The sequence below is a fragment of the Ammospiza caudacuta genome, chromosome Z (assembly GCF_027887145.1).
Source record: "Ammospiza caudacuta isolate bAmmCau1 chromosome Z, bAmmCau1.pri, whole genome shotgun sequence".
In the NCBI taxonomy this organism is placed as follows: domain Eukaryota; kingdom Metazoa; phylum Chordata; class Aves; order Passeriformes; family Passerellidae; genus Ammospiza; species Ammospiza caudacuta.
Genome location: NC_080632.1, coordinates 44,405,703 through 44,433,345, shown reverse-complemented (window position 1 = coordinate 44,433,345; position 27,643 = coordinate 44,405,703). Strand labels below are relative to the sequence as shown.

At 40.8% G+C, this 27,643-nt stretch overlaps 2 protein-coding genes across 3 annotated transcripts in view; one reads left to right on the top strand and one right to left on the bottom strand.

Moving 5' to 3' along the window:
* Positions 1 to 7,507, top strand: part of POC5 (POC5 centriolar protein) — a 35,353-nt gene extending 27,846 nt beyond the window's left edge. Inside the window, exon 13 of one of the 2 annotated variants that reach the window (XM_058823726.1) lies at positions 7,307 to 7,507. The gene's annotated coding sequence lies outside the window, so the exon portion shown is untranslated. Of the gene's footprint in view, positions 1 to 1,356; positions 1,529 to 7,306 lie in introns of those variants that run through there. The other variant, XM_058823727.1, reaches the window with a different exon arrangement.
* ANKDD1B (ankyrin repeat and death domain containing 1B) lies at positions 1,126 to 27,199 on the bottom strand. Its single transcript, XM_058823730.1, has 15 exons — positions 27,124 to 27,199; positions 23,728 to 23,831; positions 21,628 to 21,726; positions 19,794 to 19,892; positions 19,599 to 19,703; positions 17,757 to 17,855; positions 16,127 to 16,225; positions 14,282 to 14,380; positions 13,262 to 13,360; positions 11,579 to 11,677; positions 7,752 to 7,850; positions 5,089 to 5,184; positions 2,251 to 2,449; positions 1,501 to 1,632; positions 1,126 to 1,184 (listed from the first exon to the last, which is right to left on the bottom strand). Exons 1-15 carry the CDS (start codon positions 27,197 to 27,199, stop codon positions 1,126 to 1,128), a joined length of 1,563 nt encoding a protein of 520 aa, XP_058679713.1.
* Positions 27,200 to 27,643: the final 444 nt, after the last annotated feature.

The following is a 27,643-nucleotide window of genomic DNA, read 5'->3' as shown; positions in this document are numbered from 1 at the left end:
GAACAGCAGGGTAGCATCCTCCACAGCCAGGGTCCAGTTTAGGCTAGGTGAGCTACAGTCCATCAAATTCTTAAACATTTTCATTTTGCAAGCTAATGTTGCAGAACTTGATGAATCCAAGCATCTGTACTTTAGGTCCCTAATTCCAGAACTTTATGATTTACTGGTCTGTTCTTCATATTCCTGGGACACTCTGCAGCAGAGTCAAAGAAGATTGCAAACAGGAGGACAGTTTGGAATAAGACTTCAGGCTAAGATCAGATCACTTTTTTAGTACAAACAGTAGGATTCAGCACAAAATAATGCTAGCTATATGCAAACAGAAAAGGCAATTCAATTCCTCCATTACCTGATAAAACTATTGCTATGTTATAAAGAAGATCACTAAAATAGACATTTACATAGTTTTTCAGATATTAAATGTATTCAGTAATAAGAAAACCTTTAAACACAGTCAGCAAGTATTAATTCAAGATATAAACAAGAAATAAGTAAATAATTGCTAGATGTGTGAAGTATTAAGTATCAAATGCTCTTTTGAGGGTATGTATGCAGTGTTATGCCATGATAGAAAATTCTGCAGCCACATGTGGTGTTTACACATAACATTTTTGTGTTTCTTCACTACATAAACCAAACGCTGCAGTAGAAAGATTTTTCATAATCCTAGCAAGAATTTATAAAAACCTGAATCCCAAATGAGGCTAGATGTCAAGTTATTTGCCAGTGTTAATTGATTTATACACATAACTTTCACTTACTAAATTTAATTTTTTTCATGTAGAAAACCTCTTATTTACATTTCACATCAAACACAAAGTAGCGTAATTTGCATTTCCAATACAGATTTACTTTATCAGTGTTAGGTCAGACGTAGAAATTGTAAGTGGTGAATCTTGCTTAGCAATTATAAGCTACCAGTCAGCCATTCATTCTTAAATGTTTTACATTTCTATTTAGCAAGCATTTGAGAAAAAAGTAACAACTTCAGGAGTGCAAGTTCTTCTAGAGTGGAAAAATTCGTGCAACTTCAAAATATGTTTTTTGTTTCCCTAAAAGATATTTGAAAGCCACTTTCATTCTGGCATGTAATTCCATCATATATGCCATGTTTTGTTGATGAACTCATGAAATTATACACTTTCTGGAGTCCATGCCAATGCTAACTGAAGCTCTGATCTTCTCTGTAAAGTAAGAGAAAACACTTGATTGGTGTGCTCTGCTTTGCACAAGTTCAGACTAACTGAAGGATGGCCAGTCACAATTTAACTGTGTGTGCAGGAGATGAGGCAAGCAAGGTTTGCACGTCTGCCTTTAGAAACCTTAAGTCTGACATAAATGCTCTTTCTCAAACAGCCTCAGCCCTCAGGAAAGGCAGTCCCAACAAGAAGAAAGTGTCCTCCACCCCTGCCCTGGCCACAGCTCCCAGCACCAGCAGGGAGCTCAGCATGGCACTGCACTCTCATAGAGGACACTGTAATGTGCTCTGTATCAACTTACCAGCTAAAGGCTGAAGTCCTGCTTCCACCAGATCTTCATACAGATGTTTAACAGGATTCTGATGAGCCAGCAATGTACCGTGTAACCAGATGAGCAACACTCTGTTCCCATGTTCCTTGTAACTTTTTTTCCCTATGCAAAACACAAAATATTTGTCCAATATGCTGGAAAGAGTGTATTTTGTGCTTTTGCACTTTAAAAGTTCCAAGAGGTTTTAAACTTACTCCTTTACTCTTATTACATTTCTCATCCAGCAGAAGAATGCAGACTGAAGCTTACAAAAGTTAAAAAAAAATCTTGTTTTATCTCAATGCTACTGTGAAGACATAAAAACTATGTAATACATCTTAAAATGGAATTTTACTTTCATTTTTCCCCTGACAGAAGCACTGTCTCCCCAGCACTTGAGAGGCCTGAAGCCAGAAACTCCTGTTTAATGGCAGCAGTGCAGACAGAATGTGAGCAAAATTGCTCTGTGTCATGAGGTTCCCCAGGTCCTCACTTGCAGCATCACCCCCAAGAATCTTCCATGATGCTCGTGGCTCCTAGTTTTGATCTCCAAAGAGGAAGACTCCTTCAGGCCAAGAGGGAGAGCAGAGTGTGCTGTACTGCTACAGCACTGCTTCCCAGGAACCAGGGACAAGGCTGGTACCCCTTCACTATGGGATATTCACATAGTTTAAAAAGCAATACTGCCTTGTGGGGTTTTTTTATCCTATATATTGTGTCTGGCCATTCAGATATTGTTACCTGTCCATTGTTCTTCAATAGCTTTAATTTGTTCATCTGTGAACTTCCAGAACACAGCCAGTTTTTTCCATTCACGGGGCTTTAACTGGTTGTATGCTAGATTCCAAAGGGAGGAGCGGATTTGCTTGGTCTGTGTGCTGTGATCTTGTTTGAAGGACACGCTGAAGTCTGACCCATTACCACTATGAGCTAGATGTGTCTGAAAAAGAAAGCAGGTGATAAATTGTGTAACAGAGCTGGGAATCTTTGCTCAGTGAGGCCCTGTAGCTGCTGACAGATGATTTACTCTGTGCCTGAAAAGGAACTCTATATTGCTCATAGAAACAGAACTGAAACAAAGAGTTTCAGTGTTCGTTGCTATGTATTTGTAAGTTAATTGCAAAATAAGCCACGTTGGTACTTGATACACAAAAGCAAAGTAACAGCAACTGTTGTGTCAGCAGTGCTGTGCTGCTTGTTTCTGTCTATGTCATGTTTAAAACACAGCTGGGTTTCAGGCACACTTCTTAAACTTTCCTCTTGCTTCTCAAAGCACTAATCTTTCCCTGGGGAGACGGTAGGCACCATGGGCACAGTGCCTCTCAACCTGTTCCTGCCTCTGCCCTGTCAGCTTCACTGGGCTGCAGTGTGGACTTCCAGATTCTCTGCTGGTACCATCAGCCATTAGGTCTATCACAGGGACTCCTAAACACCAATGTGCACATGTGTGTTGAGCATGGATCTGGTTTCATTCCTGCAAAAGTAAAATCCGACAGAAATCAAAACCACATGGATTTTACTCTCCCGATTAAAAGTGATGCTCTTACTGTATGCATGGCTCACCTGGAACAGGAGTGATGGAGTTACCTCTTGTTTGGGCACCTTTTGGGCAAAACCCATGTCAATCAGTGATTTCAGTCCTAACTAAGCTGTGTCCAGGAACATTCCTAGGTAGGTATGCTCCAGCTATTTTCTGTATTTCATTACGTTTATGTACTAGTCCCATTTCAAGTAAATCTTCAAGGGGAAAAATTCTTTATGAATTTGATGGAGGATGACAAAGCAGATACTAAGCAAAAAAGGAAATGGCAAATGGAAATACTAAGCATAAAATGCTTCATTCCAAATTAAATTCAGAAAAATACAGCAGGGTTATTTCCTAACCTCACAAGAGACTTACAGAGAAAAAAAATCACAGTTCGGTAACTAAGCATTGTCATGTATTTTTGGTTCCATTCATCTGATGCAGACTTTATTTCGTGCTTCTTAACACATGCAAGGTAAATTTTAGGACATTCTACAGGACAGCTTCAGGGTCTCTCTGGTTGGATCATTTGCTTATGATGTTTAATTAAAAAAAAAAAAAAGCCACAGGAAAAAAATCTCAAGCAAACAAAGAAAACCCCTTTGCAGCAACACAGCTTCCCTTTGCTGCTAAAGGTGTTTTGAGGCAACAGCAAGGCGGAATAGTAACAGCTGCCCTCAAATCCAGTTACACCCAGCCTAGACAATGACAGGGAAGGGTTGTGTAGAAGTGATAAATAGAGAAGAGGGAAAACAGAGAGATGACAGTCACACTTTAGTATCATGTGCCCTTCCTTTCAGCTACATGACACTTCCTTTTGTAACTAATGCTTTGTCACAAATGACAAGTCAGCTGAATGTAACAAAAATGCAGTCCTTAAAATAATGGTTCTAAATGCCGTAGTTCCAGTATGGTAACTCCACCAGCATCACATTCCATAGCCATAAGATTTAAGCTGTTTCAAAGGCTGTGCTCTCAGCTTCAGGCAACAGGATACAAACACATTTGTATTTCCCAACATCACTGGTGCTTCTGCAGAAAAGCATCTGCTTAACACCTTTTCTTCTCTTCAGAAAATTCAGTGAACAATGCTAAAAGGTTGAGAATATTATGGGCTTACTGCTGTCAGACTTGTCATGTCTTCTGTGGCAACAGACTACTTCTAATTTCTCTTTAGACCGAAAGAAACAATTAATGTACCTGACAATTCCAGCTGAACTGGTGCAAATCAAATGCACCATACAGAGTGTTCATGGAGGCTTTTTTTGCAATAATGAATCTAGATCTGCGATTTACCAGCCCTGTAACATTAGTGTCAGGGATCTGGCCACTCAGGGCAGGAGTGGGGTGGTAAAACCAGCTAACCCCTGCATCTGCTCTGGGACAGGATCAGTATGCTTATACACTTGGCTAACTCAGCAGGAAGCAGGAGTGAGAATGAAATCACAAATTGATATTGCAGTTACTTGTAGCCCTTTAGAGAAGCCCATCACTATGCAGTGTTCATTTAATTAACAACTAGGGAAAGAAGGTGAGAAGGTCAGACAACCTAAGCCATGTCATTCACACTTGTTGTGAAATTCTTTTCCTTCTCATTGATTTAATCTTATAATTAACACACAAGGGAAAGGGAGGGAGCTTCTGTTGAAGTAGCTGAGCTCTTGCTAGCAAAGGAATCACAGACATCTCCACTCTGCTATTTTTCAAGCATAGATTTTACTGTACCAAAGGATCCAGAAATCAACATGGATCCATGATATTCCAGCCATGGTACTGATGGCACAGTTTGGATTTGGCCTAGAATCTCTCTCCATCCCTTTATGTGTAGAGCACAAGGCAGGAAAGTGCTAAGATCTGCTTACAGTTTTACAGCTATTCAGGAAAAAAGTCTGGATGGGCTAGAGACTTTCCCATTCCCAATCCTAACTTTTGTTTATCAAGGCCAGTCTTACTGCCTGCCAAAAGGAACTACCTCAGCTGAAAGATACCTCAAAATCAGAATTGGCTTTTGCCTTAGCTTAGGCATATTGTGTTTAATGAAAGATAACTCTTACCTGTTTCATGGCAAAATACCTTTCTGCTTTAATGATCATATCTACAATGAGGGCATGATGGCTCCTTGATGCTGTGGCTAGTGCAGTTTTCCCATGCTGAAAGCAGGACAGTGAGTCAGAACATAATCTTGGGTAAGTGTGTCATAGAAGAAAAACACAGGAACTGTTTACAGACCCCATCCCTTTTTTATGGCTTTTGGGTAACTACAATCAAAGTCCTATGCTCTGCATAAGCTTTATCACCTCAGCCCAGAGGTGGTCAGTTTTCTCACACACTAAACTCCCCAGTAAAAATTCTGGTGAGGTACTGCTGCTTTCAGAAACCTGCACTCAGACCTGCATACTTCATACCGGCTTGCACGCTCCAGTCACTGCATCCACATTCAAACTACCACAAATACAGCTGATTCCCATGCTATGGTTAAACGGGCATTTCAGATGGATAGGCTGGCAAAGTTGGAAATATCCAGCTTAAAGGGCAAACCTGTCTCTTGTTTTAGATGGTAAGAGAAGGTGACTCACAGAATAAAAAGAAAATTACTTTCTTATTAGAGCTGGAAGGAGCACAACTGCAGGCTGATGCTTCATGGGTATAGAAGGAGTCACAGTTATTCAAAGCCATTGCTGCAACACCAGCTGCAGAGGTTTGCTCACTCTACCTGTACCCATCTCTCCTATCAGCGCTTCACTGTGATGCAGGCATCATGGTGGCTCTAAAGGGATTTCTCTGGAATTGTCTATTTTCAGCAGATCTGCACTGAGTGCAACTGCCTGGGATTTAAATATTACGATTGATCTCCACATAACAAGTGCTAGGCTTTTCTAGAAAAATAGATCTAAAAGAAGCCAATCCCTTAATTAGAAGGTTCATTAATTAAATTATAAGTTATTTTAGTTCCCCACATAGATTAAAGTTCCCTAATATACACCTTTTGAGTTCTAGCTCCTGGTGGTGCTCAAGATCATTCTAATTAACCCGTTTTTATAAGAGCATCACATTGGAAGCCAATGAACATACATTTCATTAAATCTTTTAGGCATAGGCATATTTTATATGTGAAGAGTCCAGAGACCACAAGAACTCCTTGGGCTCAGCTCTGGAGAGGTGCTTTGCATTTCACAGAGGGAGGCAGTGGATAAGGGGGGGTATTTCTGCACCCCTGTGCTGGTGTGGACACTGCTGGCATCCTGCATGCACATACAGTACAGCACTGCACATGGGGAGCTCTCTGCTCTCACAACCAAAGACAGAGTGCATTTCCTGACCTCTGACAGGAGCAGATGCATGGCATTCTCTGGAGAATGAGTACTGCTGCCAGGGTGCGGAGGCCAGAAAAATACTGTGCAATCAAAGCAGGCTCCCCATCTTCCTGACTACCGTTCAGCAAGCACAGAAACATTTTTGGCATCTCAGCACCAATTCAATTCAAAGGGCACTGTACTTGCATATGTTCCCAGCAGTGGCATGGTCTCAGAGGTCATCTAGCAAATAGGCAAGGAAAAAGCTACTCCAAGAAATAAAACAGAATCCAGAAAGGTGACTTGTACCAGAACTTGTAGAGGCTCAGAGCCAAATTCTCACAACAACCTCTAACAGTGTTGCTGCAATACAAGAGCACTGCCTTGCTCAAAGTCTTGCAGGTGCTAAAGGTTGTAGGCAATAAGTAATTTTTGTGTCTGCCTTTGGAATACAAATACGTTGAAAAAAATTCCCAATGACTAAGGTGCTGTTGGAAGTGGACAAGATTTCATTCTGGATTGATCCCTACAAGAACTGCAGCCCTTTGGCAATTGTAGGCATGATTCTAAATGGAAAGGCTTAACCACAATGCAGCACCTTACCTCAGCATCCCAAAACATACCAACCATGCAACCCCCACACAAAGCCCTAGGCCTCCTATCAGCCCAGGGCAAAACAAGACTATTCTAATCCATAAAGATTCACTTCTCATCAGGACACTTTTCTGCAGGAAAGTTACTTTTTCAGGTTACAAAAGGGCAAGATTTTTTCTCATAATAAACATCAAATCCTTCAACTCAGTCGTAGAGAATTTTAAGAAAAGTGGTAACGGTGTAAAAGGGAACACTTAATCTTGCAGTAATTTATTTAAAATATTTAAATACTGGGTTTGGTACTCTGTCCTTTCAAAAGCACTTCTCCAGCAACTTTGCTTTGGTACTTCTTCCAGCCATTACCATTTTTGTTTCTATCTTTCAGGCAGAACATCATCTCAGGGTTTAAGTACCTATCTGAATGGATCTGGAATGTCACCATGATTCTCAGATGACCTGGAGTGCTAAAGGGCAAACTCTCCATCGCTGCCCCTGGTAAAGCTGTGTTTCTCCTGGCACTGGGCCCAGCTGCAGATGCACAGTTACAAGGAGCCACGGGCCATTTGCCCCTGTGCAAGCCTAGACCATATTTTCCTGGAAAGGTTTCTGGAAGCAGTGTTTATCCTTCAAACCACAAAATTTGGGAGCTTTACAGCTCTTCACCAAAACCATCAGATCTCTGAGTTATAACAATATTAAAAGTAGACTTCCTTTGTAGTTAGCTTTACTTAGCAAACACAACTGACAACATGTGCTTTATGCATCTCTGTAAGGAAGATTATAGAACAAAAAATCATGTAATCCTTACATGTGTGAGGAATGCAATTTACCTTATCCATGGTCTTGAGATTGCAGCCTGACTTCAGCAGCACTTCCACAAACTCCACATTGCCAAGATCAGCTGCCAGATGTAGAGGGGTTTCCTGCCTCTGGAATTGAAGACACCAAATAAATGCATTGAGTCAAACTTAGAAGCATCATGCTTGCAGGCTGAATCTAAAACAGATTCACAACAAGAGGTGACCTTGGTGAGAAAATACTGAACAGAGGGAAACCATTTAACTTCTGTGTGATCTGCCAGTTTTCTATCAAGCAGACAAGACAGCATATGGCATCTCTGCAGGAAAACCAGGCAGAAGTTCCAGCTGGCTCAGGAAAAGGTTGCTGTTATGCCCCTCTAATGTACTGTAAACTAACAAGCTCAGTCTCTCTCTTCCCTCTTGAAGCAAGGTGCTTTGGACAGAGGGCTTCATGTGTCTGGCAAGCCACACCCATATTATTCTCTCAAGTAACCTTTTCCCTGCTGAAATTCATGCCAAGAGAACTGGATATCCACAGTTTTCAACAGTACATCACGCCACATCCACAATGGAACTTTTTAGTTGGCCCTACCACAAAATCATGATGCACAGCAGAAGTCTACCTGCTCCCATAATGGGTTCAGTGAACCTTAAACAACATACATACAAAAAAACCCAAAACAAAATCATTAAACAAGGCCAAACCATTAACAAGAAATACAGCTAAAATGGCATTCACCTTCAAGTAAATCTTTGAGTCTGAAAGGAGGGTTGTATAGTCTCTACATAGCTACATATACCAAATATGTATTTATTTTTTTTTACAGAAATTAGAGTAAGAAAATTCAGACATCTGTGGGTGAAACGCAGCAGCAAATAATGGAGTAATTGTGGAAGCCCTGCATATATGGGAATGTTCCTTAGTATGTTTCTTGGGACACTTTATCCTTCTAAGATGAATGTTTTGTGCCTGTGCTTCTCTGACATTGCAAGTTTACATTATGTAAGTCTGGTTAGAGAACTTCTTTGGCCTTTATATCTTAATTATAGTTTGCACCCTAAGAAACACCAGGCTAGGGGTTCCACATTAAAAGTCTCATTAGTTAATTTTACAGTTTACACTATGATCACAAAATCTCATGTATTCACCTTACTTTTTTATTCCCATATATAAAAAGGGTTTTTTTTATTCATACACCCTACTTTCTTTCCTGCAGAAATTTAGGGATACGTAAGTACCTACTGTAGGCAATTTCCAGCATGCTAGAGACAGAGTGTAAAATATTTCCAAAAGATGTGTTGAAGAAATGTATAAAATTCTCTGGTTTATGTGACCAGAAAGTCTTGTCCTTATACTTTACTCCACCCACAAATGACAGCCTCTGTTTTCCACAAAAATGTGTATGAATTAATCTTTAGCAATAAAATGAACAATCGGAAGAGGTGAACCACAGATTTCTCAAGACTCATCCTTGTTGCTACTGTGGGGAGCACCTCTGCATGTCATGAGGGAGACCAGGCTGCATTTCCCCAGCAGTGAGCCACGGTGCCCCAAATGGGACTCGACAGGTCTGCTGGATCAGTCTTTCTGCTGAGATGGATGGCTGAGGTGTAGGGCTGATGGGGAGGGGAAAGAGGGATTCTCCTTGAAGTGCCACAGGTGGCAGGCCTGTCTGTACACAGCTGGGCCATGGAGTCTGTGATGGTCAGGAGCCAGTGTATGTGAGCTCTGTACAATCTTCTGCCATATGGACCATAGGCACTGGATGTCCTCTGATGGAGGACATCATAGGGCATCTCCTAGATGGAGACCTAGTTGTTGTCAGGCCACTCTGCTACCACTTCCTCAGAGATATTGGATACCTTCTGGTGTTTGTTTACTTGCCTTGCTGGTTTGCAGTATCTTCTCTGAGGAGACACTTTGCATTCATGCTCAGTAAGAGCCATCTCCAGAGACATGGGAGTGGCTGCTTCTGTTATGATCACTTTGTCAATCCCTTAGTCCCTAGAGGTGGACTCCCTGAGCTTCCCTACCTTCCCAACACTGGAACAGCCAGGTAGCCATGTGTTTACCTTGCTGCCTACCTAAGAGGTCATTCAGAGATGGACACCAGGTAGTTTTGCTTCTGATGTCATTCTTGTATTTTCCCTTTTCTGTCCTGCTACAGGCCAGGTTGCCTATTTTGAATCTTCCCCCTTTTGCCCCTCAGCAGGAGCTGCTGTTTCTCTTTCTAAGGAAATCAACATCTACTTCTATCATCTCTCCTTGAGTTCAGGCACAATCATTATATTTGAGGGCTGGGTCTCTGGTTAAGCAAAGGTGTGACACCTCCAACTAAGGGAGTTTTCACTTATGGTGGCTTCAGAGCTTCTCAGTGTCCCTTTGCATGCTCCTTGATCAGGAAACCCTTGTTCTCTTTCCAGGGCACTGGATGGCAGCTCTGTAGGCAAGGGCCAGACCCAACACAGCACTGGAAATCCCTGTGCTTCATCAGGGCAGGCAAGGCTCCCCTCCTTCAGATGGTGTATGAATTACTTGGGACTACATTCCTACTAAGGCATGAAATCCCAAACAGTGGGAGGCAGTAAGAGCCTCAGGCACATGTCTAATTCCTTTCACACATGATGACCCTGAGAATTGACTGCCTCTGGGCAAATCCCTGTGTGGCATTCCCAATTAGCTGTTAATTGTTACTCACAATAATCTAAGCCATACAATAGTATAAAAAGTGTGATTATGCAAGGAAATTCAAGGAACTGAGTAGTGTTACAAGCAGGTGGGAGAGACCTGTCCTGAGGGAGAAGGGGCAAATGCCATTCTTTCCTCTCTCAACAAAGTGCCTCTCCAAGGAGGGAAATGAAAAGGTGCAACTGTTGATTTTCTCCATGAGAAGGTCACCTGAGTACACTTCAGGGGCACTGTAAGGCCCAAAAACACTAGATCAGGCACAAGCCAGTGCTTCTATCACCACTCTACCAGGCAAAGCAACACAAAGTGATACTCAGCATAGTAAAATGCAGAAATGGACATTAACAATCACAGGAGATTTTGTACAGCAAAGAAGGCATCAAGCATGACAGCACCAAAGTATGGTACAAATCAGTGGTGTATATGATCTACAGTGAACTGGCCAACAATTAACCAGGCCTCCAAAGACCACTGACACCAAGCAGGGTAGACGAATCCTGGTTAAGATAAGGGAGACAGGTGTAGCTGTCTGTGGATGGGCTCAAAGCAGCATCCTTTCAGTTAACAGCTGCTCACTGATTGCATCACAGAGAAGTGTGACCTTGTCATTTGGTGTTGCTGTGTTGCTCAGCTCTGCTCAGCTCTGCCCCCTCCCAGATCCCTGAGCACCCCAGTTGATTAAGGTGGAGGCAGAGTGTGAAACAGAGAAGGCCTTGGTGCTGTGCAAGCATTGTTCAGCAACAGCTTTAACAGCGCTGTCTTACCAGCCCTGTTTTGGTCACAGATCTAAAACACTGGACCTGGTGGGTTGCTTTAAGGAAAAATTAACTTCTTTCCTGCCAAATGACATTCTGCACTGGCTTCCCTCTGAAGCCAATACCATTAGACATTTCTGTCATTTATTACATGAACCATAAGACTTGAACAATACATTACCCAATCATTTTCTGAGTATACAGCATTGTGCTATCCTTATCTTGCTCAAATAATATTAGCACAGCATGTACCAGTGACTAATACATATGTACACACACAAAAGGATTAGGAGGGAACTGCCTCTTCCTTCCTATTTTTTGAACCCTGTGCTCATAAGGAAAAAAAATTCAAGCAAAATCCATGTAATCTCCCCTTTACCAATAAAGCTGTGTAAATTCCCAGCTTTTCTTACGTGATTTAAGGAGTTTATGTCGTGATTGGCATCCAAAAGGCTTTTTACTACCAGTAGATTATTACTGAGGACTGCTAAATGGAGAGGGGAATTCTTCTGCTGTGGAGGGAAAATAACAAATTGTTATATTTAGGAATATTATTACAAGCTCAGACAAACAACAAAGAGGTTCTAATTGAAGCCCACCACTTGCAAAGGTGATATGCTCTAGCAGAGGCTGAACACTGCAGAAAACACACCTGGATGTATGGAGTTACACCAGAGGTGGTAGCCTGCTCCCACCTGGAAGTGGGTATTCAAATACAGCTGAGAAGACTGGAAATGCTGAGTGCATGGGGTGTGCATCAGTGTGCCACCACCTAGGAATAGAGCAAGGCACTCCTCCTAAGTGTTCCTGCCTGGGATCTGCTGCTATCCTGACAGCAGAGAGATCAGGATAATGTTCCTGCTTCCTCAGAGAAGGGGATTTGCCCTTTGTTGAACGGCTTAGAGACAGACTCATTCTGTATTTGGTAAACTGATGTTGAAATCTACTTTCCAGGAACAAACCCTTGTCATGTGTTGCTGCTGGAAATACTCTTCATACTAAAGTCACTTACTGTCATATTTATAAAACATGACAAATTACAATTAGTAAGACAGAGGTTTTATTTGAGTGATTATGTAATAAAATAACCAGGGCACAGAATCAAGACCAGTCAAAATCCACATTAGGCTGGTAAGATCACTTTGTATATTGAACCTGTGATGGATCAGTTTCTTGTGAAATACAACTAAAGAATAATTCCATACCAGTACCATTTATGGTGCCAGGCACCAGTTCAGTGTTCTTATAAAACACAGCCATCTCTTCCGAGCTACAGAAAAATAAAACAAGCTCTTATGCAACATTATGATGGAAACATTTGCAAAATGTAATCTTTTGGAAATTTGGAAATTTTTTTGGAAATTTTTGGAACACAAAGATTTTTTGAGTTGCTTCTGCTGCAGAAAGCTAAGGAGAACAAGCAGCACAACTGCCTGACCTTTAAATCATTTCAAGCACAACATAAATTGTTATTCCTTGATAGCTTTCTGCAAGAGGCCAGTGATCATGGTGTAAGTCATGAAGCCCAGATTCTATTTTCATCCTGTACTGCAGAAATGGAAAATAATTTCCTACTCATAGAAAATCTCAAATATCTGTAATATCTAATCTGAGAGAGGATTTAGGTAATATAAATACCTCTTTCTTTTTAAATCACAAAGGATGTTGGCATGCAGATTTTGAAGGCACTGAGGGTGCATTTACCTGCAGAGGGTGAAAGCACTGAAGTGTTTATTTACATTTTAGTTATCTTTATTCAAAATCATGTTGACTCCCTGCCCATGGCATTACTACTGCTAAATTCAAGCAGGGCACTTGGCTCTCCTTCTCCAAATGCCTGGCCCTTGGTGCAGCCTGGCCATGTCTACTCCCACTGCTCCAGCCTGCTCAGGCCCACACTGGGCTGGCAAATGGATCTTGTCTCTACTGGTCTGTGTGTGCGGCTAAACTAACACCTAGAAACAAAATAATAGTGTGTTTGGGGAAAAATTCAAGGAACTACTCAATCTCATTCAGATTGAGATTGAATCTGAATTCCCATGGAAAAACAGGACAGGCTGAGGAGCAGCAGAAGAGTTATACTGATAAACACTCACCTCGGGTTTAGGAACCAGGTCAATATTCTTATCAATAAGAAAAGTAACCAAGGATAGATGTCCATTCTGAATTGCAACCTGCAAAGCACTGCTATTGTTCTGAAAGGAATTTCATAGACAGAAAAACTTACATTTTTATTGCTGAAAAAAACAGTATTAAAGAGAGGTATAAATATCGGGAAATCTTGAATTTAAATTTGTCTTAGTATCCCCTCCACCAATAAAACCTTTTGACATAATGATACAAAATGAAGCACATCAGCAGCTGGCATGATGTTTTTGACAACAGTGAAGGAAATTCCCAATTCTACTATATCACAACAAACATACTAAAGAACACACACATCCTATGGTCCCATTCAACTTCTCTTAAAAGAGACAGAACAGCATCATCATCTATACTGTGCCATGGACAACAACAATGCCAACATATCTCCTACTCTGTTAGTGTGTTAGACCATTACCAAGCAAGTATGGTCATATCAACCAGTAAATCCATAGGACAGTTAATAAATCAATAGAAAAATTAATTAATATAAAATAAATTTTAAAATTAATTTTTACAAAATAGTTCTGCTTAAACAAACAAGTTCTCATTCTGCTGGAATCATAAACTTCTTGCAGCAGGCTAGCCAAGCCATTCAGCAGATATGAGTTGGACTGCCATTCAGGAATCACATGTAGAGAACAAGTTTGTCATCAGATCAGTCACATACACTGCCAAAAAGGAGGATTTTCAGTTATCCTTGTTGGTCACATTTTCTAGTCACATGTTGTACTAGTGGGCATACAGGAAATGAAAAGCTCCACGACAGTATTCCATCAAATAAAGCTAATGTTATTTTACATCCACACTGGTTTTATTCTGTTAGCACTCTCTACATTCCCCATTCTATTTTTTAACTGGTTTCATTTAAAAAAAAAAAAAAAAAAAAAAAAAGCCCAGAGCAAATATCCTTTGCTATTAAGGTCTTTTTCACAGTCTAGTATGCCCCACTAGGAGGGATGCTGTGTACATACCTGAGTTGAAACATTGATGTCACTCCCTGCCTCCAGCAAGAGTTCAGCACATTTTTCATGACCTCCCTCAACAGCCAAGCAAAACGCAGTTTCTCCATTCTAGACCAAAAGAGACAAAATATCTGTTCCAATTTAAGAGATGTGACTACAACACTAAGACACAAAATACCCCCAGTAGGTTCCATCAGGACCATCCAACTCTTGAGTGACACGGCTACTCACCAGCAGTTAAGTGACAGATGATATTTATCTGGACAGATGTATAGCAAAGTTTACAATACAGAAAATTATTCTAAAAATATTAATCATGCTCTTTTTGGTGGGCAGGAAACACCACTATTGTTGCCATTCAGCACCAGGAAACATCACTATTATGCTAGTATGTACAGTAATTCCAATTCCTGTCAGTGCAATGTCATGGATTTCTGACAAATTCACAACCCCAATTGCTAGCTATAAGGAGAACTTTAGGCAGAAGTAATCCTGTTTCATATTTATTTCAAATCTTTTCACAATGAAGGAGTCTCCATGTCTCCACACAAGTCTATAAAAAGGGATACATCAACTACACAATTATCTAACTCCTGCTTAACATCTAAAATACACAAAGGTTTAATGAAAGTTACTCTGGTGTTTCAACAATCACAAAAGAATCAATAAATCCTAATTTTTCTTTGCTTAAAGTCTTGATGTTATTCCACTAGACAATACATGCTAGTACTTTGCTCATGCTATGGGAAGAGAGATCTGTTCATATGCAGATCACAGCATCTCCATCTGGATGGGAAGGTCACACCATTAGTCATGCCAAGACAGGGGCACAAGCAGCACAAGCTCTGTGTGCAGAAGCAACATTCCCAGACAAGCCTTGGAAACAGGAGGGCTCCACATTTCAAAGAGGCTCATGAGCCTTACAGCAGGCACAGCTGAAAAGAGCAGCCAAGCTGGATAAGAGGGAACTTCTCAAATCAGTCTGTCACTGACAAACCAAGAGGAGGGCCTTGGGTAGGAGTTACTCATTTTGCCCCCTGGCCCAGCAGAACAAATGATCAGCCACATGGCAGGTTCCCACAGTGGGCATTTCCTCAACAAAGGAAATGACCTCGCCCAGGTTGTTCCAGCTGCCCCATAGAAGAAAGAGACACAAACCCTTTACAAAGCAAGAATGCTGAGAGGAGCAGTTAGTGTGCATTTCCTTCCTCCACTCCTTGTTTAAGCCTTAAGATGAACCTGAAGAGTGCATTAACTCAGGAATACTACCTTCCCAGCTATTACACAATTGATGAATATGCTGGCTGAGCTCACCAACACTAAACCAGGAAAGTGTTTGCAGCCACTTTTGTGCAACTGAGGACAGATGGACAAGATACAAATTACCTCTGCTGAGGTGCCTGTGATGGAATGTATGCAAATCCAACTGGCTCAATGAATAATAATGAAAAGCACCAAAAGTGCTTAAAAGTGAGATGTTAAAAGGAATGGGATCACATGGCTAAAAATGCTGGATGACAGAAAGCAAGGGGGTCAAGGTCTTCCTCTGTTCTCCTCTGCCAGTAGTTATGCGACAGATTGCCAAATGCAGGGGAGGATGTGTGCAAGGGATAGAGCACAGAGGAAGACACTGAAAGAGGGATAATTTAGGGAGGTTAATTTATTGGACAAGGAACAAGGAAACAGGATGCAAAGTTACTAGGAAACCAGCAAGACTAGGAAACAGGATGCAAAGTTACTAGGAAACCAGCAAGAAGCCTCCTCAGTGCCACATCTCTTCCTTTCAAATTTGAATTTTTAGAAAAATTTTCAAATCTCTAACTTTATTTCTTTCAATAGCTTAGATGTACTTACCTGATTGAGGTCATTTATTTCCTCCCATTGTTCAAGCAGAATTTCTACAACTTCACTGTGACCATTTTTGGCTGCTAAATGCAATGCTGTGTTTCCCTCCTTGAAATTAAAATATTAAATAATATATTTTAAAATCCAGAATAAAGACATTAACTAAAACCAACAAATGTCTTTGGTCTTTTACATACAAGTCTTTCTTACATACAAGGAGAGGGAGGCAACTGCACACAGCATGCACCAAGATTCAATCTAATCTTGATGTAGTCTGGTCTAGGTGGTTGTCTGAAAACTTCAGGGTATACCGGAAAAAAGAGCTGAAATTCTAACTCCAAATAAATGAATCAGAAGAAAACTTCAGGTACTGGTTCTCACAAGGGTGGGTACTTCACTGAGCCCCCAAGACCATTGATATAAAGAGTAAAAAAGCCTGGGTCACAGCATAAAAATTTGTCATGGCTTTGATGTCAACATCACAATCTTTGATCTCTGTCACCATCAGTGCAATTTCTTTCCAGGAAGTTAAGAAACACAAAACAGAAACAAAACCAAAACTAAAACACCACACCACCAAGCAAAAAAAAGCAACTAACAACTTCAGGCAGAGCAGCAGCTTTTGAACTAAAAGAAAATGCAAGCATACAAAATAGTATAAAAATGGTTAAAAAATTCAGAAGAATGCTAACTCTCAGAAAAATGAGAGTCCAGAACAGTTTTTCATTCACAGCATTGAGTGGGAAGATGTGGAATCCTTTTTACCATTGATGGTTAGAGTGTGATTTGGTTTGGTGACCCAGGAGATGAGTTTCTGTCCTGGCTTCTTACCTAATTTGCAGGACACAGCATTTACCTCCTGGTGCTGTCGACACCTTTAACCAGCTAGATATCTGGGACAACACCACCTGTCAACCTCTGTTGATAAACTGCTTAGTACGGCAGAGCTCTGGGTGGCACTGTAGCTTTTAAACTATTACCAGAAAACCAAAAAATCCAACATCACTTCCTGAGGGCTTACTTATGTGGTTCTGTAAATGCAGCATCTGACATATTCACAATTTTTACTGTATTTGTCTTACAATGCCTCAGATGCAGAGAAATACTAACTTGCTTATTCTAGAAATAGTAAAGCAAGGAAAAAAATTAAGAGCAGACTTTGAAAATTATGAAAATACCTTAAAATATAGTGTCAAAGCAAACTCAATCAGATTGAAGTGCTAAGGTACTGCTGAAAAAGAATTTATAGGTGTTTATTTTCATCCTGAAACTTTTAAACACCTTTGAAAAATTGATCACACAGTCACCCACAGACACAGACAGAGTGAAATACTGAGAAGTACGATCTCCCAGAAGAGGCTGACACCTTTATCACCAGGCTTCCCCACTTCTCTCAGCAGACAGCATATGCTAGTCTTGCTTTGCATAAATTATGAATGTGTACAGAAAAGTCTCCTGCCAATCATCCCACTGCCTTCCCTTTATCACTAAAAATCATCATATGTTTGTTGGTCCCTTATTTCACTGTAACTTCTGTGCAGCACACTCAGATATTTGATTGTATAATAATCACAGTGAAACAAAATAATTTTTCATAAGCACATTTTTAGTTGTACTTCTGTGGAAAAGAAACATTTACCTCATCTTTTTCAGATGTAAATAGCTTCAGAGCAACCAATTTTTTTATCATGTCAACATGGCCTTTTTCAGAGGCGAGAAGAAATGGCTTTTTACCTTTCTAGAAAACAATTACGGAAAGAAACATAGTGTTACAGCAAGTAGAAATACTTCTAGTTACTAGATATATGACATGCACATGTATATGTGTATCCTATATAAAAATTTATATATCATATGACTAAGGAGATTAACACAATAGTAGAAGATACATAGAAGAGCAGTAATTAAAATTACACTAAGTGTATACAAACAGATCATACATCTTTCATATCCCGAATAAAATATATAAAAGCTGTTTAGAAATGTTAAAAAAGTGTAAAAGACACTCAAAATATTTTAATCCTGTTTTTTTATCAGTATGAAAATATTAATTATGTCATTAAAAGTCTGAGAATGCTCAGAAACAGGCAGCAAAGAAACAGCAAAATTTATTTCCATGGGTGAGTTTGATACAAATTCTGAAAACAGAGACCAAAACTGATGTATCTCAGAAGTTTCATCCAGGAGGCCTGAATTTAGCACTGAACATCGTAGGGGGTTTTGGTAGTGTTAAAACTAACAAAAACTTTTCAAACCATTTACAAACTCAACTGCAGAAAGTTATCTTGACACAAAACCATACCACTGTTCAAGACAGTAAGGCATATAACCAGCTAGGTAAAATGGCTTCACATCATGCCTGGTAGTGCCTATAGAAATATCTAGAAAAAAAATGTATGCACCTAGTAGAGAATCATGATGCAGCCTCAACAGGTGGTTGAGCAGGTCCTTCCTCGGCTTTCCATTCCCAGGGCCTAAACCTTCAAAGGAATGTTTTGTTAAATTAACTCTGATTTGTCAGACTTTTCATTTGTGAAAAGAATTCAGAATTTTGGACCCTTGAGTCAATAAAATTCAAGAAACTCAGAAGGAAAAAAAGGGGAGATTTGTTCTTTAGGTGTCAGATCTCACAGGAATAAGTTTTCCTCATGTAAAGCTAAAATATCTGACTTATCTACATAGCATTTCAAAACAAGATCCCAACACTGTGGAAATTAAAACCACGGAAAACCTGATGAGGACAAGGCACCTGTTGAGAGTCAGTGCACCTCTGTAGGATGGCTGCACATAGTTCTGTGTTCTAATTGATGAAACATGGCCACGTTGGCCATAACTGGCATGTTTTGGTAGGGACGGGGGTCTGTGAAGATGAGCTGTGTGGGAAATGTCAGAGGCTGCCTGTCAGACATTTCCAGCTGACTCCACAGTGGACCCAACTGCCCCACGATGTGCCAACACTTAACTCACCATAATGAACCAAATTATGCCTATGTGGAAATGTATGTAAGAGTGGCTGGGCACTGCTGTGGGAAGGATGCACAAGGAGAGATACAGCAACAAACACAGAAGATGCAAGGGAGGAGACACAGGGGAAGGTACAGTCACCCATAGGTGACTGCAATCCATTCAAGAAGCTTTCTGGAGCAGAGGAAACTAGTGAGAGGCAAACGCAATAAAAAAAAGGAATTGACTGGGGACTGAACCCAACCTTCTCTTTCCACGACTAAGCATCACATGCAGCAGAAGCAAGGACAGCGGAGGGTGTCTGCAGTCCACCTGGAATGGGCAAAGAGGGACGAAGGGTGCTGCCCCTAAGGGCTTGTCTGGCTGTTTCTTTTATCTGTCTCTCAGTATCCAAGTCAGTAATTAAAAGTACATGCAACTATCTAAACTAAAATTCATTTGAATTCCCCAAATCAAGATTGTTTCCCCCAAACAAAAGCCTCATAACATCAAAGAAATAAACAGAAACACACTGTACCCCATCAGGTCTGTTCAAGTCATTCAGATGAAGATCCTGGAGGAAATAATCAACTATTTTAATGCTGTTGCTCTGAGCTGCAAAATGCAGTACGTTCATTCCTTCCTAAAAAATGGTAAGTCAGTCTGTAAGTATGTTTGATTTTTTCCCAACATAAACATATTTAGGGTTGGTAAAAATTTTTCATCAACAAACCTCATTCTTAGCCTTTTGATCAGCACCTGCTTTAACTAATTTTCGCATTATATCCAGATTTCCAGTCCAGGCTGCAAGGTGAATCACTGTCAGGCCGTGCTTCAAATAAAATGACAAAGGCAAAAATTACCACCAAAATACCTCAAGCAAAGTTTCTTTAAATCTTTTTGATTGATTCAGTGTATTAGTGGGTTCCAGTCTGTAGGCATTTAGAAAAGCAAAATGAACACCTGACAGTGTGGGTGGGATTCATCTCACTTAAATTAAGCTAAATGCAATAGAGCAAGACCTAGATAAATGTTTGACTTCTTCACAGAAGGTCTGGCATCTCTAGAGAAGGACTGATCCCATTTTATGACAGAGGGATGAAGTCCTACCTAGAAATTATTTTCTCTCTCCAGAAACCATGCAGATAGATAGTCCTGGGTGCAGTGGATGACATTTCAAGTGACAATATGCAATGAATATACTTCCATGAGTCACTATATTTTTCCATTTAGACCTCTTTGTAATGTTCTCACCTCTCAAATTCTCTAAAACCTTTTTCTCTTATAGGAAAAAACTAACCCTGTTTTGAACATCTTAAAAACAAAAGGACTAGCTCAACTCTGAGCTGCTGTGGCCTCATCTCAGGTACTGGGGGCAGTTTTGGCTGCCACAATAAAAGCACATAAAGCTATTAAAGAGTGTCCAAAGGAGGAACACAAAGATGATGAAGGACCTTGAGGGGAAACCACATGAGAAGCAAATGAGGTCATTTGGTCTTTTCAGCCTGGAGTAGACTGAGTGGAGCCCTCACTGCAGTTACAACTTCCTTATGAGGGGAAGAGGAGAGGCAGGCACTGACCTGGCAGCACCAGAGAAAATGGCATGGAGCTGTGTAAGGGGAGGTTTAGGTTGGATATTAGGACACCCCCTCATATACCCTGTTCTGCACTTCTAATCATTCTAGAGGTTCTGCACGGGACTCACTCCACTTTACCAGTCTTTCCCATGTTTGCAGAAATTGCTGTGGAAAACAGTGGGGGGCAATACGGAATACGTACCTGGTATGCAGGCAGTAAGATAAATCTAGGCTTCAGCAAAATTTGTGGCTGTGGCCTAAAAGTCTGCCCTGAAAAACCTTCCAAGCTATGAACAGCTGGAGGCCGGTCACAAATAATGCACTAGGCATCCATCCTGGGAATGCTATTCAACATCTGCATTAATGACCTGAATGATGGGCAGAATGCACCCGCAGCCAACTTTATATTAAACTGGGACGAATGGCTGATAGACTGTATTGGTGTGCTGCCATCCAGGGAAACCTTGACAGGCTGGAGAAATGGCCTGGCAAGAACAAAACATAATTCAACAGGAGGAAATGCAAAGTCCTGCCCCTGAGGAGGAGGAGCAGGAGCAATCCCAGGCAGCAGTACTGGCTGGGGACAACTGCCTGGAAAGCAGTTTGGCAGAGGAAGACCTGGGGGCCCTGGCGCACACTAAGTTGAACACGAGTCAGCAGTGTGCTCTTGCAGCACACAAGGCAAATAAAGTCCTTGGCTGTATCAGGTAAACACTGTGACCTGGCCAAGGGAGGTGCCTTGTGCTCACTCAAGTATTCAAGTTATCCAGTACTTTGGGCAATGTGTTTTTCCTCTAAAAATGTTTTTTTTCATACAAATAGGTGCAGTTCTAAGACTGCACCTATTTGTAAGAAATAGAGTATTTGTATAAAACTGGAGTTTTTACTGCAAGCTCTTAATTTTTGCACAATTGGGAGCACAAGAAAATTATCTGCTTTTACTCAAAGGAATTCCTATACATGTGAATCAAAACAAGTAAGCCAGCTTACCTGATCTGCCATGTCAAGTCTAGCTTTGTGATGAAGAAGAAAGTCCACCACAGACACATGGCCTCCCGCAACAGCAAAATGGAACGCTGTGCGCTTCAGCTGGAATAAGGAAAGCTTTGTTTGTCAGGTCTGCAATACTGTTCTTTCCCTGTGCAGGTGCTCAGGATTTTGGAATTCTCTGGTTGTTACCAAATGTACCTGTTAATATATACTATTTCATATTTCTCCTCCTATTTCTTTGGATAGCATTTAGATATTGATCTTAGAGAATTCTTGTAAAAACAGAATGACTTTGTTAGTCTACGTAGTAATGTCCTTTCATTGAAATGTCAGAATGGGATTAAGAACTCAAACACTGCATAGGGGGGGTGCATGCAGTACAAGAAGTATCCTTATTTATTATTTTATTGCATGGTATAGTTTGAATAGCTCAGGTCCATATGTATGCAGTTAGACTTGCTTTTGGTATCCTCCTTGCTTTTGACTAAACCTGTGCAATGCAAGCCAAGATTTCTCCCTCAGTCAGTGTTAGTCACCTTCCCATACTGAGTCATCATCTACGTAAATGAAAGCTACCACTGTGCAAACAGTGAGTAATTTTATAGAGGTGAATGGGCTCAGTGCTTCTCAAGAAGACTTCCATAAAGTAATTTGTGGTATATATTTAAAAGAAATTCGTTAAATTGAATCAAATTTTATTGGAGAGTTTTGCTTTCAGTTAAAGTGGGCATAACTGCGTTTAACATTAGTGACTAAATAGTTTCCATACAAAGATGTCTAAGACATTTAATCAATTAATTTTAAAAGTCAGTTTGGATTTGTTTTCTTAGCTTCTCTGAAGCTCACTTGACTTGTATAAATTTAAATTTACAATCATATGCACCAAAAGGAATAAAAAGGTGGGATTTAGGACGTATATTTATGACAGAAAAAAGCCTCTTATACTATAGAAAGAGTACTATCAAAAAGCTCATAATCTGATAGCCTTTCTTATTTGGCTTGAGAGCACAGGGGCAGGAATCATCAACATTAACAAAACTAATGGCTTTGCCAGCATAAGCTACCTCCCTACTAGGATAATCAATCAAAGCACAACACCTCTGCAGCTATACTAGTAACTCTCTCATACTATAGATCTAATTTAAGGATGACAGAGAAAAGTTTCAAGCTACCGAACTGAAAACGTATTTAGTTTAACTTCCTGAACTCTGGAAAGCAAGGAGGAAGAAAGAACTATTTTAAAGTGACCTTTTAGAGTGTAATGCAATTGATACTCTCAGTATTCAAGTGTACTCAGAGGAAATGTTTGTCTCCTTGTCTGTTTCATAAACAAGTCAAAGATTGCACTATAATATCTTCTATATTCCCCAGTGAGTGAAAATACATGTGGGCATGGGAGGCAAAATTTTTCAGAACCCAGAATAAATAACAATAAATAAATAAATACTCAGGGGTATATTATTTATATGTAGCCATTGAGAGGACACTGTTACACAAAACTCCCAGATTAATATCATGACTGCTTGGTTGCTGTTGAACTACCTCTCATGTGGAACACAGCTTTATTTAGCTACTGTGAAGTATACATCTCAGATTTTAGGCCTGGTGTTGAAGTCAGCATAGCAAATGCATTTTTGTATATCTAAGGTAAACCTGGACCCTGAGCTCAGGCTGGAGCCAGAGGACATTGTAGAATGCTTCCACAGTTCCATGCAAACCAAGAGTAATACTTCTTTCTAGAAATTTATAATGCTAGCAGCATGAATCCATTCTTAAAGTGACTGTGAGGTAAAGTCTTCCCACTCAGAAAGATGGAGAACTTGGGAAATTAGTCACCAAAGAGCTGTGAGGAAACACTAGAGTAGGGGCAGAATTGAGGAGCCCTTAGCTCCCAATGTGATACACTGACACTGAAACCCGAGAGTTCAGCTGTACAAATCCCAGTGTCCATAATGGCCACATGAAATTATTTCTTCCCCAGGTCCTAGAGGGCCCTTCTGCAGCCTCTCTCCTGCCGCTGAGGGGGCATGCAGGCATTCCCCCATGCAGCCCCAAGGAATCACCCTTCACAGCAGACATTGTCAGGCACCTTATACTCACAGTATCTACAGCATTTATGTTAACATTCTTTTTAAACAGCTTTTCCATGGTATCCAAATTGTTCATTTTAGCAGCATGTTGAAATTCTCTCTCATCTGGCAGTACTGTGGGAAAACATGATAAAAACCCCCATATTATTAAAAAAGTAGCCATAACCAACATAAGGGATGATAATATTGTTTATACTTTCTGTTCTTTGTAGTGATTTAATGTTATGAGAATCACTTGCTTCTCGTCATCAAAGCATTTAATGACTAGGTTTTTCTCCTTTAGAGACATCTGGCTGATATTTCTAGTTTCAACTTTTAAGTGCAACTAAAGAGAGACTTTTCACAACACAGATTACCAGAGCTGGCACTCATAGGAACAGTTTGTTTATGAAGCTCTTACTACCTAACTGCATCTCAAATTACAGCATAGGCATAGTAGTAACTTCAACTACAAACTTCAGCATTTATTTCCTATTCTTTGAGAAATTTTCTGTTTTAAAACACACTACAAAAACACAAGCTATGTAAAGCAGTAACCAAACAGACATGACTGGAAAAACAAACCAAAACAAACAAAATCCACTTTTGATTTGAGACCTTCCTTTAATGTCTCAATCCGAAAATTAGCATCTGTTTGGTCAGCTGAGGTAGCAAGATATATTCAGTAACTCTGAAAAGTAAAATTCCAGTGTCTGACCTTCTTTATCTGGAGGTGAGAATATTTTTCATGTTTATACTGTAGTATTTCATTAATCACTTAAAAGAAAACAGTGTAGCAGTTACACCAGTTGCAAAAATGTTAGTACATACTTTTAATCCAATAGCATGTCACACTTAAAATCCAATTAGTTAGATGTCTTCTGTCTAGACTATTTTGGGCTGAAGGCCTCTTGTCCAATGATATCATCAAGGAGGCACCAGTCTGTTGGACCAGGAACTACAGGAATTATCTATTCCTTAGAGCCCTCTCAGGCAAGTTCATCCTACCACATTATGTCTAAGTTCATCAATGCCTAATCAGGATGCAGCCTGAGGCACTATGACTGCAGAGCATGCTAAGGAAAATCAGTATAGCATTCACTTAATTTCATTTATATGTTCCCTGTGGCTATCATCTCAGGGAGAATAATCACATTTTTACTGTAGAAAATGAATTAGAAATTAAACTGGATACTTGCAAAAGTGTTTCCAGTTTCCCTAAGAAATTATCCAAGTGCCTCAAATAAAAGAATCATCCTTCCAAACTTCTCTGGGAATCACAGTCTATGTGTTATTCATATTAAAACATGCAGGCACAAGGAAGGAAAATAAAAATAAAAAAAAGCATTTGCAAATAAAGATGCTCTCCTGGCATTTGTGACAAGGACCATGGCTAATAGCAAATCATCATTATGAACAGTGATCTTTAAAGAATAAATGCCTCAGTCCCAGTTTTCATAGTCATTACCTTAGGAAGTATCCAACAGAGCTTTCTACTAACTTGATTTCAAGCTCAGGTAAACCAATGGTCAAAGGATACCTTGCTCAAGGCAAATTTACGTCAAATGTAGAAAAAACTATACAGCACTAATTAGCAATTAATTACAATAAGGCCACAGTCATTCCTGCTGACCGCTGTCTTACATGAGGATGCAAAGATAGAAGCAGGACAATCAGGAACAACCCCAAGACTTTACTCAGCACTGCCTTCAAAAACAAGATAAAACTATGTTTCTTTACTGTATATGCATCAGCAAGGACAATTTTGCAGTTCTAACAAAAAATTAAGTGTTCTTTTCTCTCCTGTCCAGAAGCAATGTATTGGCCATGTGCTGCAAAAAAGACCTTTTCCTCTGTACATTATATTTCTTCAAAATCTCTCTCTTCACACTTTGTAATTCAGGAGTTGAGAACCATCACAATGTAGACACACAATGACTCTGATTTGTTGCCCAAACTTTTGCTGCTTTTGCAAATATTTTTTTTTCATGTATGGAATTACAGGAGTACAGAGCTGTCAGACTAAGCTTTATGGAAGCCTTCTATCCAAGCAGGGGTCTCCAACATTTAGCACTGCTCCTGTAACTAGGAATTACTCTATTTTCAAGTAACAGCAGCAATCAATTATCTATGTGTGACTGCCAGGTTTTTTAGGGAGTATTTTCTTTGGCACCATACAAAAAGTCTGGCTTATATAATAAATACATATATATTTATATTGGACAATTTATTAGTTATATTCCATTTTTCTTTTGAGCTAACTGGAATTAGTACTTTGATTTCCTCTTCTGTTGTGATGTCCACAAGATGAAATCCACAACTATCTTAAAAAACACATGGCAAAACAACTCCTGAATTTGAATTGATTAAGGAGGTCCAAGGAGGTAAAATTTAAAAAATATCAACAATATTTGGATTCAAATGCCAATAAAAGTACTTTTATCCTATTATTTCTAAAAATGAAATAATCTATTTAATGATCTGGCAACATTTTCAAAGTTTTCTCTGGGTTTTCTTTTTACTGGAAGTAAAATTACTAGAGCAATGTTGGGATCTTGCTAAGTCACTAAGATGTTTTTTCTAAAATAGTAATTTTCCATTTCAAATAAATAATGGGGAAAACTACTTACTGAGTCTAATGGCGATATTTCAGTGGTTCTTTTCTTTTTCTGCACTCTTTACCAGTCTGGGAGCAAGAACCAGAGCCCAAGATTATGGCTCCTGGCTGTCACACTGTGATCACAGAACTGTGGCGAAGCAGGGTTTGGCAAGTACCACTTAGTTTCCACAAATCACCTGTTTTCACTACCCATAGCTCACGCCAGAGCAATCTGTTCTTTCACAGACTGGTGTGCAGGCTGAAGGCTGGAGACCCCATTGCTGGGTTGTGTTTCTGAGTGCAAGATCCTCTGATTTCTGTGTGCCTCCCAAAACTTGGTGACTGGCTGTGAAACTGGCGGCAGATGCTCAGCTCCAGGGACGTAACTAATACCAGCGAACCCTCTCAGAGCCGTTCAAAGGGGAAGTTAAAGCACGGGAGTGGGCAATTTGTAGGACTTGCCCCTGGGACCACCACGTGCCAAAGCCCAGCTCCCAATCCTACATCCACACGTTTGCTGACTACATGTACAACAGCTCGTGTTAATCTTTGTCCTTTCCAACCCCCACCGCTCATTTTGTTCTCCCATCAAGGCAAAAAGCAGGTTTGGGTGGGCTCCAGCAGCCCTAAGAGAGGGCCTGGCTCGCTGCCTCCAGGGAAGGCAGGCAACGGTGGCGGTCCGGCCGCAGTGCTGCGCTGTGCTGGGCTGGGCTGGGCTCTGCTGTACAGTGCCGTGCTGGGCTGGGCCGTGCAGTGCTGTGCTGTGCTGCGCTGTGCTGTGCAGCGCTGCTCCCCGGACCGCCTGGCCTGCAACCCCCGCGGACTCACGGCCCTCATGGCTCGCCACCACGGCTCCCAGCGCGGCATCCTCCCCGGCGCGGAGCAGGCGGCTCAGGCCCTTCATTGCTGCCCGGAGCTCCTCTTCCTCCTCAGCCAAGGGAAGGGCCCCAGGCCGATGTGCCGAGGGAGGCGTCCTGCGTGAGAGGGCCCCGACAAACCGGTTCCCGGGAGGCCAGCGCACGCAGCCGGGCAAACACCGCCCTGCAGGCACACCTGCACAGCACCCCTCTGGAGCCAGGATACCGCCAAGCAAAGGGGCAGAGTTGTGGAGCAGCTTTAGGAGTTTGTTCTAAGAGAGATCAAGCACTCAATATACTGCATTTCTTGACAGTGGCTAAGCACCGAATGGGATCATCCTTTCCCCATCCAGTCCGCCTCACGCCTTCCCTAGAGGCTAGCCTTATGTGCCAGGAGCAATCAGCACCCTCAAGCGCTCACATCAGACAAAAGGCAGTCCTGTTACGCCAGACAACTTCTGAAAAGCCGTGTCATATGTACATGTGTACAG

Bases quoted from the DNA above. Each gene is read 5' to 3' on its own strand.
- ANKDD1B (XM_058823730.1), bottom strand. From the start codon at position 27,199: ATGAAGGGCCTGAGCCGCCTGCTCCGCGCCGGGGAGGATGCCGCGCTG. The intron at 16,226-17,756 runs GTAAATGTTTCT...TTTAATTTCAAG, and splicing joins TTACATCTGAAAAAGATGAG to GAGGGAAACACAGCATTGCA. The intron at 5,185-7,751 runs GTAAATTGCATT...TCCTGCTTTCAG, and splicing joins ATCTCAAGACCATGGATAAG to CATGGGAAAACTGCACTAGC.